A 16,570-nucleotide genomic window follows, 5' to 3' on the forward strand; every position below is an offset into this window, starting at 1 on the left:
AGTAATAGAGATGTGGAGGAAGAAATTGCTGAGCAGATTATGGATATGTGTGGGGGTCACAGGGTAGTTGTCATGGGGGACTTTAACTTTCCAAATATTGATTGGAACCTTTGTAGGTCAAATAGTTCGGATGGGGCAGTTTTTGTGCAGTGTGTGCAGGAGGGTTTCCTGACACAATATGTGGATAGGCCGACAAGAGGTGAGGCCACACTGGATTTGGTACTGGGAAATGAACCGGGCCAAGTGTTAGATTTGGTTGTGGGAGAGCACTTTGGAGATAGTGACCACAATTCGGTGTCTTTTGTTATTGCAATGGAGAGGGATAGGGCTGTACGGCAGGGCAAGGTTTACAATTGGGGGAGAGGTAATTATGATGCGATTAGGCAAGAATTAGGGGGCATAAGTTGGGAACAGAAACTGTCAGGGAAAGGAACTAATGAAAAGTGGAACTTTTTCAAGGAACAAATACTGGGTGTCCTTGATAGGTATGTCCCTGTCAGGCAGGGAGGAAATGGCCAAGTGAGGGAACCATGGTTCACGAAAGAGGTGGAATGTCTTGTGAAAAGGAAGAGGGAAGCTTATGTAGGGATGAGGAAACAAGGTTCAGATGGCTCGATTGAGGGTTACAAGTTAGCAAGGAATGAGCTGAAAAAGGGGCTTAGGAGAGCGAGGAGGGGACATGCGAAGTCCTTGGCGGGTCGGATCAAGGAAAATCCCAAGGCTTTTTACTCTTATGTGAGGAATAAAAGAATGACCAGGGTGAGGTTAGGGCCGGTCAAGGACAGTACTGGGAACTTGTGTATGGAGTCAGTGGAGATAGGCAAGGTGATGAATGAATACTTTTCTTCAGTGTTCACCAAGGAGAGGGGCCATGTTTTTCAGGAAGAGAAGGTGTTACAGGCTAATAGGCTGGAGGAGATAGATGTTCGGAGGGAGGATGTCCTGGCAGTTTTGAATAAACTGAAGGCCGATAAGTCCCCTGGGCCTGATGAAATGTATCCTAGGATTCTTTGGGAGGCAAGGGATGAGATTGCAGAGCCTTTGGCTTTGATCTTTGGGTCCTCGCTGTCCACGGGGATGGTGCCAGAGGACTGGAGAATGGCGAATGTTGTTCCTCTGTTTAAGAAAGGGAATAGAAATGACCCTGGTAATTATAGACCGGTTAGTCTTACTTCGGTGGTTGGTAAATTGATGGAAAAGGTCCTTAGGGATGGGATTTAAGACCATTTAGAAAGATGCGGATTAATCCGGGATAGTCAGCACGGATTCGTGAAGGGCAAGTCGTGCCTCACAAATTTGATTGAATTTTTTGAGGAGGTAACTAAGTGTGTTGATGAAGGTAGGGCAGTTGATGTCAAATACATGGATTTTAGTAAGGCGTTTGATAAGGTCCCCCATGGTCGGCTTATGATGAAAGTGAGGAGGTGTGGGATAGAGGGAAAGTTGGCCGATTGGATAGGTAACTGGCTGTCTGATCGAAGACAGAGGGTGGTGGTGGATGGAAAATTTTCGGATTGGAGGCAGGTTGCTAGAGGAGTGCTACAGGGATCAGTGCTTGGTCCTCTGCTCTTTGTGATTTTTATTAATGACTTAGAGGAGGGGGCTGAAGGGTGGATCAGTAAATTTGCTGATGACACCAAGTTTGGTGGAGTAATGGATGAGGTGGAGGGCTGTTGTAGGCTGCAAAGAGACATAGATAGGATGCAAAGCTGGGCTGAAAAATGGCAAATGGAGTTTAACCCTGATAAATGTGAGGTGATTCATTTTGGTAGGACTAATTTAAATGTGGACTACAGGGTCAAAGGTAGGGTTCTGAAGACTGTGGAGGAACAGAGAGATCTTGGGGTCCATATCCACAGATCTCTAAAGGTTGCCACTCAAGTGGATAGAGCTGTGAAGAAGGCCTATAGTGTGTTAGCTTTTATTAACAGGGGGTTGGAGTTTAAGAGCCGTGGGGTTATGCTGCAACTGTACAGGACCTTGGTGAGACCACATTTGGAATATTGTGTGCAGTTCTGGTCACCTCACTATAAGAAGGATGTGGAAGCGCTGGAAAGAGTGCAGAGGAGATTTCCCAGGATGCTGCCTGGTTTGGAGGGTAGGTCTTATGAGGAAAGGTTGAGGGAGCTAGGGCTGTTCTCTCTGGAGCGGAGGAGGCTGAGGGGAGACTTAATAGAGGTTTATAAAATGATGAAGGGGATAGATAGAGTGAACGTTCAAAGACTATTTCCTCGGGTGAATGGAGCTATTACAAGGGGGCATAACTATAGGGTTCTTGGTGGGAGATATAGGAAGGATATCAGAGGTAGGTTCTTTACGCAGAGAGTGGTTGGGGTGTGGAATGGACTGCCTGCAGTGATAGTGGAGTCAGACACTTCAGGAACATTTAAGCGGTTATTGGATAGGCACATGGAGCACACCAGGATGATAGGGATCTTGGTTTCAGATAAAGCTCGGCACAACATCGTGGGCCGAAGGGCCTGTTCTGTGCTGTACTGTTCTATGTTCTATACAGCACAGGAACTGGCCCTTCGGCCCTCCAAGCCCGTGCCGCTCCCTGGTCCAAACTTGACCATTCTTTTGTATCCCTCCATTCCCACTCAGTGAACCTTGTGGTGATGAGGGGCTCCCTCGTTGCCCTACCGGGCCCTTGCCATCACCTATTCTCCATCCCCCAGCTCCTGTTCGACTTCGTCCTCCACATCTTCCTGGGTCGACTCCTCCTCCTCCTTCAGGATGTTTTCCTGCTGCTGCTCCAGATTGTGGAGTGCACAGCAGACCGTGATTGGGGAGAGCCTCAGGGGGCTGTACTGAAGGGCCTCACCAGAGAGGTCCAGGCAGCAGAACCGCATCTTCAGCGGTCCAATGCACTGCTCAATGATGTACCTCATCAGCGTGGACCTCATTATAATGGGTCTCTGCATCAGTCTCTGGCCTCTGCACTGGCATAATCAGCCAATACCTCAGCCATCCCTGCAGCGTGGGATGGTCCTCAAAGAGTCGTGCATGCTCTCTGGTTGCTGTGCACACACATGCATGATATTAAGCTGGTGCTCACAGGCCACCTGCATGTTAAGAGAATGGAATCCCTTTCTGTTCACATACTGCACCCCTTGATGGGCTTGCAGGGTGACATGCGTGCTTCGATAACCCCCTGCACTTGGGCATCCCGGTGATGGCGGTGAAGCCTGCAGCCCGGGATTCCTGTTGGGCCTGGCCCATGTCAAAATTGATGCAGTGACCTGTCTGGGTGTACAGGGCATCCATCATCTCATGGACGCGTTTGTGTATGGCGGACTGGGCGATGCCACAGATGTCTCTGCTGGCGACCTGGAAGGACCTAGTGATGTAGAAATTGAGGGCCGCCGTGACCTTCACTGCCGCCGGGAGTGGGTGTGCTCCTCCCATGAGGAAATGGCACTGTCTCCTTGCCAAGACACAGTCTGCGGCAGCACACAGCATCCAACAGCCCTTCAAAGAACATGCAAGTCCTTTAGCATCAGGGTCCCCATCGCTGATGTGTCCAGCACTCCCCTTGGGCCGATGGGCGCCCGCCTCCTGTCCTCAGCCGATGACCCCCATCTTCCTGCTGCGGTCTCTGGCCTGGGCTGGCCTGGCCAGGCTGTACGTCTCCCTCCTCTGTCTTCACCTCCTCCACAGTTGCAAATATCATGTCAGCTCAATTGGCTGCATTGCGAAATCCATGGTACCTATCGGGTGAGGGTGGAGAGAGAAGGGGATCTGAGAGAGATACTGAGAGAGTCAGTAAAGTTATCCATTCCAGGCTCCTCACTCCCAACTAGCAAGCTATGCCCCATGAGTCTGGACGCTGTAACCAAACACCATCCTGGCTGCCAACCGCTGCTGCATCATCGCCATATCGGGCATGAGGAGCATACAGGTATCTGTGAGGGGGGTCCCCACTGGGAACTCCTGCATTTAAGACATGAATGCACCCACCTGTATGTCTGGTGCAGTGGCTTTCAGGAATGGCTTGCAATTCAGACAGACGGCGGAGAAGCATCCTCGTGACTAGCACGAGATGGGTTCCCATCGAAGGCAGAGTCCATGTAGTGTGAGGAGCTATGTTAACACCTGGAGTGCCCCTTTGATTGGAGCAAGAGCTGATAGAGCTACGGCTTGTTTCTGTTAGTTGGGCCTGGGATGGAATGTCTACAGTCAGCCACAGAGCCTGCCCAGCACACAGATGGCAGTGTACCATGGCAATATCAGTGGGGTTGATGGTCAACCTCATAAACAACCCATCAGGGGTCACTCAGCATCCAGGGGGAATGCATGCAACACAAGCCACTGGCCAATGTTGACTCCTGACCTGAGGACCTGACCCAGCAGGAATCCCCCCAAACCTGCACCCATGCAGGCCCTCCCACCCCACCCCATTCTGCACCACGGCTGTGGCTGAGGCCCCCACTTGTATCCTGGAGGTTGGTTATCAGAGGTAGAATCATAGAATTCCTACAGTGGAGGAGGAGGCTATTTGGCCCATTGAGACTGCACCGACCACAATCCCACCCAGGCCCTATCCCCGTAACCCCACGTATTTACCATGCTAGCCCCACTGACACTAAGGGTAAATTTAGCTTGGCCAATCAGCCTAACCCACATGCTTTTGGACTGTGGGAGGAAACCCACGTAGACAAGGGGGGGAACGTGCAAACTCCACACAGACAGTTCAAAATTGAACCTGGGGCCCTGGTGCTGTAGGGCAGCTGTGCTAACCATTGTGCAACTGTGCCACCCACATGGTACTCATCTCCTCGCCCGCCTTCATGACTGCTGCACTTGAATCACACTTTTATTTTATTTTTTATTGTTTATTAGTGTCACAATAGACTTACATTACACTGCAATGAAGTTACTGTAAAAATCCCCTATTTGCCATACTCCGGCGCCTGTTCAGGTACACCGAGGGAGAATTTAGCATGGCAAATGCATCTAACCAGCACGTCTTTCAGATTGTGGAGGAAGCTGGAGCATCCGGAGGAAATCCACACAAACACGGGGGGGGGGGAAAGTGCAGATTCCGCACAGACAGTGACCGTAGCCGGGAATTGAACTCAGGTCCCTGGTGCTGTGAGACAGCAGTGCTAACCACTGTGCCACCGTGCCGCCCTAGAGCAGTAGTGATTTGTGCCAGTGTGACGTCACGCCAGTGAGGTGGGGAGATTCCAGGAGAGTGAACAATATTGTGCCAACCTCACTACTGATACTGAAATGCATTCAAATTCATGCTAATAGACTTTGCACCCATTTGGGGCATGAAGTGGTTCACACCAGTAAAAAGGGACTAATCTGATTTTTACAAGGTGGTAAGATCGTGCCACCCATTTTTAGGTCCGCACGCAATTTTCGCAGATTGGCACGATATGCGCCAGGTACATTGCGGCCAATAAATCGCAACCAATATCATTACACCAAAGCAATCCTACAATCAAAATTCTTAATTGTAAGGTAGCTGGTTTCTTCAAAGCATTTTCCCTCCTGATGTGCTTGAATTAATAGTATATTAGAGCAGTAATTTATAAGTAATGATGATTAAGAAAAAGAGGCAATTAACACAAACAATTAAAAGGTGCCTGATGTAGAAACAAAAGGGAGCAATTGTTCCGAATACAGATCACATTACAAATCTGTGGAAATTGTTGATAATATTTGATAGCCCCTGAAAATAGGCGCAGGATTTATAATGCATGATTAACTTGCAGTCAACCACAATGCTGACTGTGTGACAACCTCTCGCTTCCTACTGTTTTAAATAACCTTAGCATCCAACCAGCATTAACCATTAGCAGGACTGAGTGCTGGAACAGTGAGCATCTGACACCTATTAAAGATAGCCTGACCTTCTGAAAGGGGGAAGTGCAAGGTGGCCACAGTAGATGCACAGTCGTGCAGGAATCCAACCTGATATGCAAACTGTTGAATAATGGGAGAGTATATAATCTAAGATGTGTAGATGAGATGGATTTGACATGGGAAACCTGTGGACTTACGAGGTGTGTAAATGATTGCATATTCAAGCAGACTAAGAAGTCAACCACTAACCTTGAAACGACTGAGGAGGTCATATCTGGTGAAAAGATCATAAACAATGAATTTGAGTGCATGTTCTCCACTGGCCTCATTCAGTGCAAAAACATTGAAGGTGCATTTATCTACATTCTGCAAAACAAAGGACAAGAAGACACTTCATGAAACTGATTGCCTATCATCGTGCATTTACACATTTTGTTTTTCTCCCTTTTGTCAGGATCCCATTATCTTTCCTATCACTGATGTTCAGATGGTTTGTTAGTTTCCAGGCATACATGATCTCACTCAATAGATGTAATGATGTTCGTGCTCTCTCTTCCCTAGATTTCTTTAAAATGCATGAAAGGAATCCATCTGAGCAAGGGGGTTTATTCTCCTTCTATTGGATTATTAATATTTCTTCTCCTTTTGTTTTAAATGTGGTTATACAATTTCTAATCTTATTTTCTAATGTCCAAAGATATGCAGGTTAGGTTGATTGGCCATGCTAAAATTGCCCCTTAGTGTCCTGAGATGCGTAGGTTAGAGGGATTAGCGGGTAAAATATGTAGGGATATGGGGGTAGGGCCTGGGTGGGATTGTGGTCGGTGCAGACTCGATGGGCCAAATGGCCTCTTTCTGCACTGCATGGTTTCTATGATTCTATATCCACCTGATTCATTTCCCTGATAAACTAATAAACCAATATAATTATTTAATATTTCTTTCATTTAGTATTTCTATTACTGCCTGTGATTTTAATCTTAGTGGCTCGAATTTCATTCCAACTTTCCCTATATTATTATGTAAGTTGTTGTGTATTCATGTTTGTTGGAACAAGGTCACTTGAAGCGTATTGGTGACATCATCAACTATTTGCATAGGCAAATGGGCAGTCTATTCCTAACAGCCTGTGGAGTAAACACCTTTCCAATAAAGCTCATGCTTGTTTGCACCTTCATGTTCTTCAAGCCTATCTTGTAAAAATACAATAAATGACTTCAGAATATTTTACAATGTTTCCTACTAACTTAATTTCACGGTTCCACTTTGTATTCCTAATTGTCTTTTTGATCTCTTTTCTAAACTTTTCATATCCTTACTTGCCATACGCTCTCTGTTGCATGACAGTTTATAAACCTTCAGTTCTTTCCTTATGTCTTTAGTCATCATGGTATCTCATTTGTGAACAGTTTGCCCTTGCTCCTCTTTATTTTTTCAAAATCTTTTTATTCTCCCATTTTAACTCTATTTATTCTCTTATCATTTATGTTCTCTCTTACTTGTTCCTTTCCTGTATTTTCCATGTTCAATTACATCAGCACAACTTCTTTGTGTTCTAGTACTGGTACAGTGTCCCCCACCAGTCCTTTAGCCAAATGTTAAGTTTCCCTATTTGTCTGTCTCAAAGCCAAGTTGCACATGGCTTTGGCAATAATCCAGAAATTATGAATTTCAAGTTAAAATAAATAAAAATTATAAAAGAGATGTCAAGTGGGTTGTTGATTCATTAATACCCATTTTACACTATCACAATATCAATATTTATACGATTCAAATCTACATTTGAAGCTCTAACCAAAGAAAATTGGAAGTGACAAAATACCTCGATTAAGTTTTTTCTAATAGCCATCAGTACAAATTCAAGCATTCAAAGCCCAGATAAGTTCAACACCAAGAACCCAGTGTCAAAAACCTAGACTTAACTTGTATTATTTCATTAATTCATGATTCAGAACTATAATCCAATAGATTCAGACCAATAGTCCAAAGATGTGCGGGTTAGGTTGATTGGCCAGGTTAAAAATTGCCCCTTAGTGTCCTGGGATGCGTAGGTTAGAGGGATTAGTGGGTAAAATATGTGGGGTGGGATTGTGGTCGGTGCAGACTCGATGGGCCGAATGGCCTCCTTCTGCACTGTAGGGTTTCTATGATTTCTATGATAAGTAAGGTTCAATACTCTTTGTAGATATTGAAGTAATCAGTTCAGATGGGCATGACTTTAAAGTGACTTCTATGTGTCAAGGGGAAAAAAGAACAAAAGTTGTTTATGAGAAAACACCGTCAGGTGATAAAGGTGTGAATTGAAAATGTCTCCCTCAATGCCTACATCAATACTCTGGTTGTTAAAAATACCCTTCAATGCAGACACAGACTCACAAAGTTTGATTCGTAATGGCTTGAAAAGGATATGAAATTATCATAAAAGAAGGAAAGCAAAAGTCAAAACATACCTTTAACACATCGATGACTAAAGGAGGGTAGCTTAGTCCAACCATATTTGACGTGCGTCTATACATTCTGTTCAGGAGAAGTTCAGAAAACAAAGTTGCAATGCTGATTTGTGTCAGTAACATTTGGTCAACATGCTCGAATTGATGCAAACATCAGGAGAAATGCTTTTTATTACAGTAAAGAAATATTTGTCAGTGTCCCTAGTCAACAAAGCACTTCATTTTTTTAAATTTAAAGGAGTTAGGTGCATTGACCCGAACAGGCGCCGGACTGTGGCGACTAGGGGAATTTCACAGTAACTTCGTTGCAGTGTAAGCCTTATTTGTGACTAATAAATAAACTTTAAACTTTTACTTTTTGATCGGCAGCATGGGAAATACAGAAATAATACTGGAATGCAAAGAGAGCAAATTGATGGTCAGTCTTATGTGAGCATTAGTAGAATGCTGATTAACAAAACTGAAATCCACATGCATTTTGCTTTGCATCCACCTTTAGTTTGCAGACTATTCTTAAACTTTCACGGAGAGATATTTATTTGCATATATTTGTTGATGTAACTGAAGAATGCAGTGTGGACCTGTGTGATTACATTTTTCCCTTTCAATGGCCAATGTGGAAATATCTGTAACTACAGGAAAATATCGTTAGCATAACTTGCATTTTGAAGACATTCTGTTTAATAATGAAATTAAGTGCTTTGTCTAGTAACAACTCTTCACTTCTCCAGTTTTGTAGTTACAACATAAAGTGTAATGCTGATCACAAATATTGAACTCAATTCAAAGTAAAGCAGAGAATTCAAGATAAATACCTTAGCTGTGTTTAACATGCTAATGTGGCTGACATGTGCTAATGTGGCTCCACATTGCTGGCTGTGCCTTCAGCTGCCTTGGCCTAAGTTCTACAATACCCACCCTAAACCTCTCTGTCTTTAAAGACAGAGCTGAATGTGTGTCTGCTGTAGACATTATTAACCTCGCCCCTGATTTCCATGCTGCACAACTCTTGAAGCACCATTAGCTCAGGGGGAGCAACAAAATGTGGCACTGCAGCCTGTCCTCAGATTCCCACTCATTAGAAAATCTGTGAAGGTACGAGGGAAGATTAAAAATAGGAAGGCAAGTCAACATTTTTTAAGACAGTCACAGACATTATGGATAATCAAAAAGATGGAAGACCAATGGAATGCAGGCCTTATACCCAGAGGACTAGAACATATGGGGTAGAAGTAATGCCCAAAGCTCCTCGATAAGATTCTCTGGCGTCCCTGCCGTGTTATCTCGGCAGCGGGAGATTGCATGCTATTCGATGGCGGCAGGATCTTCTGGTCTTGCTTCTGTCAATGGGTATGCCTATTGAAGTCACGCCACTCCACTCCAGTGGGAAACATGCACAAGGGAGTGCACCGTGGGCAGGACAAATGTGAATGACCAGAGAACTCTGGCGCCAGTTAGACAAAACCTAGATTCAGCACTCGTCAGACTACGCGAGGAAAAGCTATTGACCATTCATAAAATCCCTATAGTACAGAAGGAGGCCATTCAGCCCATTGTGTCTTCACCGACCACAATCCCACCAGGGCCTATTCCCGTAACCCCACATATTTACTCTGCTAATCCCCTGACACTAGGGTTAATTTAGCATGGCTAATCAACCTAACCCGCACATCTTTGGACTGTGGGAGGAAACCGGAGCACCTGGAGGAAACCCACGCAGACACAGGGAGAATGTGCAAACTCCACACAGACATGACCCAAGGCCGGAAGTGAACCTGGATCCCTGCGCTGCGAGGCAGCAGTGCTAACCACTGTGCCACCGTGCTGCCCTGAAAGCATGTGGAACTAATGCCCTTCTCCATGAGGTAAAGTGTCACAACCAAGCACTAATGATAGTTTTGGATTAAAATGAACCAATAGTTCAAATTTCTGCAAAAGCATCTCTGACATCATTGTATGCTTTCTCACATTCTGTTATCCAGTCCCATGACTGTTTCGCACATAGTAAATTATGCAAAGGCTTCAATAATGTAGCTAATTTAGGAACGCATTTGCCATAATAATTTAATAATCCTAGAAAGGACCTCAATTGTGTCACATCCATCGGAAGTGGTGCTTTTAAAATAGCGTCCATCTTTTCAGGTGCTCAATAATGTGACCCAAATACTGGACTTACATCAGGAAAAAAAATCACTTTTCTTTCTTAATATGCAGACCATGTGCTTTAAAATGTTCTAATGTTGTTTCTAAATTATTCAAGTGCTCCTGTTCACTGGATCCTGTAATTAGGATATCCAGATAATATTGTACACCAGAGAGACTACTTAAAATCTGATCCATTGATTTTTGGAATAGGGCTGGTGCAGATGTTAATCCCAAGGCAATCCTTTACAACGAAAAAGATCTTTATGAGTAACAATGGTAAGCAATGCTTATGATTCAGCGGCTACATTCATCTGTAAATATGCTTGTGAAAGCTCAATCTTGATGAATTTCTGCCCACCTGGCAATCTTCAATTAAAGGAAGCGGATATCGATCTGCACAAACACCAGATTTATTGTTGTTTTAAAATCATCACAAATATGAATTGAATCACCTGATTTCATGATAGGTATGATGAGAGTAGCCCAGTCACTCATTGTAACCAGCTAATTCTTTTTCAACTTTGGGAAAAATTGCACATGGCACTCTTGCCTTGAGACGTTTCAGTTGGCTATTAGGCTTTATCTTGAGTTTCACTTGAACTCCCTTCATTGAACCAAGTGTCTCTTTGAATACACTCCTGTATCTATCCAGAAAGTGCTGTATTCTGTTTTGACATCAACCAATCTGTTGCCAGCACTCCAATTAAGCTTTACCTTCTGCAACCATGATCTTCCAAATAGAGTTGGAAAATTACCACAGACCACATGGAGGGACAAATCTGCTCGTCCAGTCAATTCTATGTTGGCCATGATGTAACCTTTTAACAGCACAATCTCTTCTGTATATGTCCTTAAAATCACATCAACAGGTTTTAAATCAAAATACTTAAGCTTTTGTCGGTGTATAGTCTCAGGAATGAGCAACCAGTATCAGCCTCCACCTTAATAGATTGTCCATTTAACTTCGGAATCACCTAGATTCTATGTGCTTCACCCTATATGGATAAGAGTTCAGTTGGAGCTCTTCATCATATTTCTGAACATTCTTTTCTTCAAAGTCGTAATTCTTTTCTTCCATGTTGTAAATTCTTTTTGTAGAATGCAACATGTTCCTCTTGAACTTACCCAGATTCTTCTTCTGAATGTTCTTCTGAGGGGAAGCTGGTCTAGCCCAAAAAGCTTTTGCAATGTGATCCACTTTGCCACAATTCTTACATTGACTATTCTTGCTCCAGCATTCACTCACGGAATGGTTCATTTTGGCACATCTATGACATGTTTGTTGCTGTTTATATTTCTTTTGGGATGTTCCCAACCCTTGGATCTTGGAAAGATCCTGCACCAAATTGTGAAGTTTCTTTCACAGCCAGTTCCATAGACCCTGCAATTTCCACTGCTCTCTTTAAAGTCCAAGTATGTTCAATAATCAACCTTCTTTGGATAGCTTCATTTTAGAGACCACGAACTACACGATCTCAGAAAGAATCTTCTAATGACTTGCCACACTCTCAGTGCTGTGCCAGCCTTTTTAAAGTTGCCTCAAACTGAGAAATGCTTTTGCCTTCCACATGATCCCTTTAGTAGAAGCTGAACCATTCTGTGATGATCAGTGGCTTTGGACAGTAATGCACTTCTAGGATATTTGTCAACTCATCTTATGTTTTGGTTCCTGGCTTTGCTGGATGAACCAAGTTCCATAACAAATTGAAGGTTTTACTTCCTACTGAACTGAGAAAAGCTGGTACAAGCAACAAGTTTTCAATTTTATTTGCATGTACAAAGCACTGAAACTGCTTTGCATAGGAACTCCAAGATTCATTTTCTTCAGTGAAAGGCCCCATAGATCCTAATTGACTCGCCATCTCTCTTGCAGGCACTAGCGACTCAAGACTGCTCACTAACTTTTATATTATTTGGTCTTCCCAGTACTCCCCTTTTTACCCTGGATACCATTGGCTTGGTATTTTTCATTGAACGGCACCGTCATACTGCAAAGTACCCATATTTTACAAGTGGTGTACCTCAGGGATCTGTTTTGGGGCCACTGCTGTTTGTAATATTTATTAATGATCTGGATGAGGGTATAGTTGGGTGGATTAGCAAATTTGCTGATGACACCAAAGTCGGTGGTGTGGTAGACAGTGAGGAAGGGTGTCGTAGTTTGCAGGAAGACTTAGACAGGTTGCAAAGTTGGGCCGAGAGGTGGCGGATGGAGTTTAATGCGGAGAAGTGTGAGGTAATTCACTTTGGTAGGAATAACAGATGTGTTGAGTATAGGGCTAACGGGAGGACTTTGAATAGTGTGGAGGAGCAGAGGGATCTAGGTGTATGTGTGCATAGATCCCTGAAAGTTGGGAATCAAGTAGATAAGGTTGTTAAGAAGGCATATGGTGTCTTGGCGTTTATTGGTAGGGGGATTGAATTTAGGAGTCGTAGCGTTATGTTGCAACTGTACACAACTCTGGTGCGGCCGCACTTGGAGTACTGTGTGCAGTTCTGGTCCCCACATTACAGGAAGGATGTGGAGGCTTTGGAGAGGGTGCAGAGGAGGTTTACCAGGATGTTGCCTGGTATGGAGGGGAGATCCTATGAGGAGAGGCTGAGGGATTTGGGATTGTTTTCGCTGGAAAGGCGGCGGCTAAGAGGGGATCTTATTGAAACATATAAGATGATTAGAGGTTTAGATAGGGTGGATAGTGATAGCCTTTTTCCTCTGATGGAGAAATCCAGCACGAGGGGGCATGGCTTTAAATTGAGGGGGGGTAGTTATAGAACCGATGTCAGGGGTAGGTTCTTTACCCAGAGGGTGGTGAGGGATTGGAATGCCCTGCCAGCATCAGTAGTAAATGCGCCTAGTTTGGGGGCGTTTAAGAGATCCGTAGATAGGTTCATGGACGAAAAGAAATTGGTTTAGGTTGGAGGGTCACAGTTTTTTTTTTAACTGGTCGGTGCAACATCGTGGGCCGAAGGGCCTGTTCTGCGCTGTAATGTTCTATGTTCTATATTTTAAAATATGCCAAATATTGTCTGGAATCTCACCCTTCTCTGATCGAAAAAAACCCTCTTTTAAAATCAGAGCTTTTTTCTTACTTGGTATCAGTGGCACTGGCAGTTCAATCTTTAATCCTGCTGTTACTTCTCCCTAGCCTTTTAATATTTGATGTGTGATTACCCACAATGTTCATTTTCTTCCCGACTAGAGAGGGGGCTATACTGGACCTAGTACTGGGGAATGAGCCCGGTCAGGTCTTCAAAGTTTCGGTAGGGAAACATGTGGCAAATAGTGACCACAATTCTGTTAGCTTTAGGATAGTAATGGAAAAGGATGAGTGGTGTCCCAAGGATAAGGTGTTGGATTGGGGGAAGGCTAACTTTAGTGGGATTAGGCAGAAATTGGCAGCTGTTGATTGGGAGAGGCTGTTTGAGAATAAATCCACATCTGGCATGTGGGAGTCTTTTAAGGAACAGTTGTTAGGGCTGCAGGATAGGCATGTGCCTGTGAAAAAGAAGGATAGGAAAGGTAGGATTCGAGAACCGTGGATAACCAGGGAAATTGAGGGATTGGTCAAAAAGAAAAAAGAGTGGCGTACGTTAGGTCCAGGCAGCTAAAAACGGAGGGAGCTCTGGAGGAATACAAAGAAAGTAGGAAAGAACTCAAACGAGGAATTAGAAGGGCAAAAAGGGGTCACGAAATGTCCTTGGCAGACAGGATTAAGGAGAATCCCAAGGCATTTTATTCATACGTTAGGAACAAAAGGGTCGTCAGGGAAAAAATTGGACCTCTCAGGGACAAAAGTGGGGAATTATGCTTAGAGCCCAAAGAAGTAGGGGAGATCCTAAATGAATACTTTGCGTCGGTATTCACAAAGGAGAGGGATGTGTTGACTGGGAGTGTCTCGGAGGGGAGTGTTGACCCGTTAGCAAAAATCTCCATTACAAGGGAGGAAGTGTTAGGTTTTTTAGGGAATATAAAGATTGACAAATCCCCAGGGCCTGATGGAATCTATCCAAGGCTGCTCAGGGAGACGAGAGATGAAATCGCTGGGCCTCTGATGCAAATCTTTGTCTCGTCACTGGACACAGGTGAGGTCCCAGAGGATTGGAGGATAGCTAACGTGGTCCCGTTATTTAAGAAGGGTAGGAAGGATAACCTGGGAAATTATAGGCCGGTGAGCTTGACGTCCGTGGTCGGGAAGTTGTTGGAGAGGATTCTTAGAGATAGGATGTATGCGCATTTAGAAAGGAATAAACTCATTAACAATAGTCAGCATGGTTTTGTGAGAGGGAGGTCATGCCTCACTAACCTGGTGGAGTTTTTTGAAGAAGTGACTAGAATGGTTGATGAGGGAAGGGCCGTGGATGTCGTCTATATGGACTTTAGTAAAGCGTTTGACAAAGTCCCTCATGGTAGGTTGGTGCAAAAGGTTGGATCTCATGGGATAAAGGGGGAGGTGGCTAGATGGGTGGAGAACTGGCTTGGTCACAGAATAAGTTTAACAACACCAGGTTAAAGTCCAACACGTTTATTTGGTAGCAAAAGCCACTCAAATTTTGGTACCAAATAAACCTGTTGGACTTTAACCTGGTGTTGTCAAACTTCTTACTGTGTTTACCCCAGTCCAACGCCGGCATCTCCACATCTTGGTCACAGAAGACAGAGGGTGGTAGTGGAAGGGTCTTTTTCCGGCTGGATGCCTGTGAGTAGCGGGGTTCCGCAGGGCTCTGTATTGGGATCTCTGCTGTTTGTGATTTATATAAACGATCTGGAAGAAGGTGTAACTGGGGTGATCAGTAAGTTTGCGGACAACACGAAAATGGCTGGACTTGCAGATAGTGAGGAACATTGTCAGAGGCTACAGAAGGATATAGATAGGCTGGAAATTTGGGCAAAGAAATGGCAGATGGAGTTCAATCCAGATAAATGCGAAGTGATGCATTTTGTAGAACTAACGTAGGGGGGAGAAATACGATAAATGGCAGAACCATAAAGGGTGTAGATACACAGAGGGACCTGGGTGTGCAAGTCCACAGATCCTTGAAGGTGACGGCACAGGTGGAGAAGGTAGTGAATAAGGCATATGGCATGCTTGCCTTTATAAGACGGGGCATAGAGTATAAAAGTTGGGGTCTGATGTTGCAGTTGTATAGAACATTGGTTCGGCCGCATTTGGAATACTGCACCCAGTTCTGGTCGCCACACTACCAGAAGGACGTGGAGGCTTTAGAGAGAGTGCAGAGGAGGTTTACCAGAATGTTGCCTGGTATGGAAGGGCTTAGTTATGAGGAGAGATTGGGTAAACTGGGGTTGTTCTCCCTGGAAAGACGGAGGATGAGGGGTGACCTAATAGAGGTGTATAAAATTATGAAAGGCATAGATAGGGTGAACGGTGGGAAGCTTTTCCCAGGTCGGTGGTGACGTTCACGAGGGGTCATAGGTTCAAGGTGAGGGGGGGGGCGGGGGGGGCGGTTTAACACGGATATCAGAAGGACGTATTTTACACAGAGGGTGATGGGGGCCTGAATGCGCTGCCGGGCAAGGTGGTGGAGGCGGACACACTGGGAACGTTTAAGACTTATCTAGATAGCCACATGAACGGAGTGGGAATGGAGGGATACAAAAGAATGGTCTAGTGTGGACCATAGAGCGGCGCAGGCTTGGAGGGCCGAAGGGCCTGTTCCTGTGCTGTATTGTTCTTTGTTCTTTGACTTAAGATCTCTTCTTGATGTTCTTGATGAATCAAAATTCCAATTCATCGCCAATTTTCTTTTTTTAATGTCCTAACTATGTTAGAGGTTGTGGGTTTTAACAAAAAGAAAAGACATTGTCTGCATACATATGCCAGAATTTTACCATCCTGCCTGCCACAGGAATCAGAGCAGGCGAGGGGTGGACCATGGAATGGTTTGATGACCTCGGGTGGGATTTTACAGTTTTGGGGCAAGGACATAAAATCCTACCCATAAATTCAAACTAACAAAAACAGATTTATTTTTGGAGCTCTTACCTGTATCAAGAACAAACTAAAATTAAAACAGCAGCTTCTGCAACACCCTTATGACATCAACATCAAATCATGTGATCAACTCTTAAAGCAATCTGTAGCCACTTAAATACTTAACACCCAGCTTCTTGCAATTGATCTTGGCACTAAAATCCT

The 16,570-nt window shown here is 44.4% G+C and overlaps 1 protein-coding gene across 1 annotated transcript in view; it reads right to left on the bottom strand.

Annotated features, from left to right (window-relative positions):
• The window catches only part of LOC144495491 (dual specificity calcium/calmodulin-dependent 3',5'-cyclic nucleotide phosphodiesterase 1A-like), a 754,486-nt gene that overhangs the window by 133,536 nt on the left and 604,380 nt on the right, over window positions 1–16,570 (bottom strand). Inside the window, exons 6-7 of the mRNA XM_078215508.1 lie at window positions 8,268–8,334; window positions 6,067–6,183 (exon numbers count right to left, since the gene is read on the bottom strand). Coding sequence (XP_078071634.1) covers window positions 6,067–6,183; window positions 8,268–8,334 — 184 coding nt within the window. The remainder of the gene's footprint in view (window positions 1–6,066; window positions 6,184–8,267; window positions 8,335–16,570) is intronic.

Source organism: Mustelus asterias, chromosome 7, assembly GCF_964213995.1.
Source record: "Mustelus asterias chromosome 7, sMusAst1.hap1.1, whole genome shotgun sequence".
Classification (NCBI taxonomy): Eukaryota; Metazoa; Chordata; class Chondrichthyes; order Carcharhiniformes; family Triakidae; genus Mustelus; species Mustelus asterias.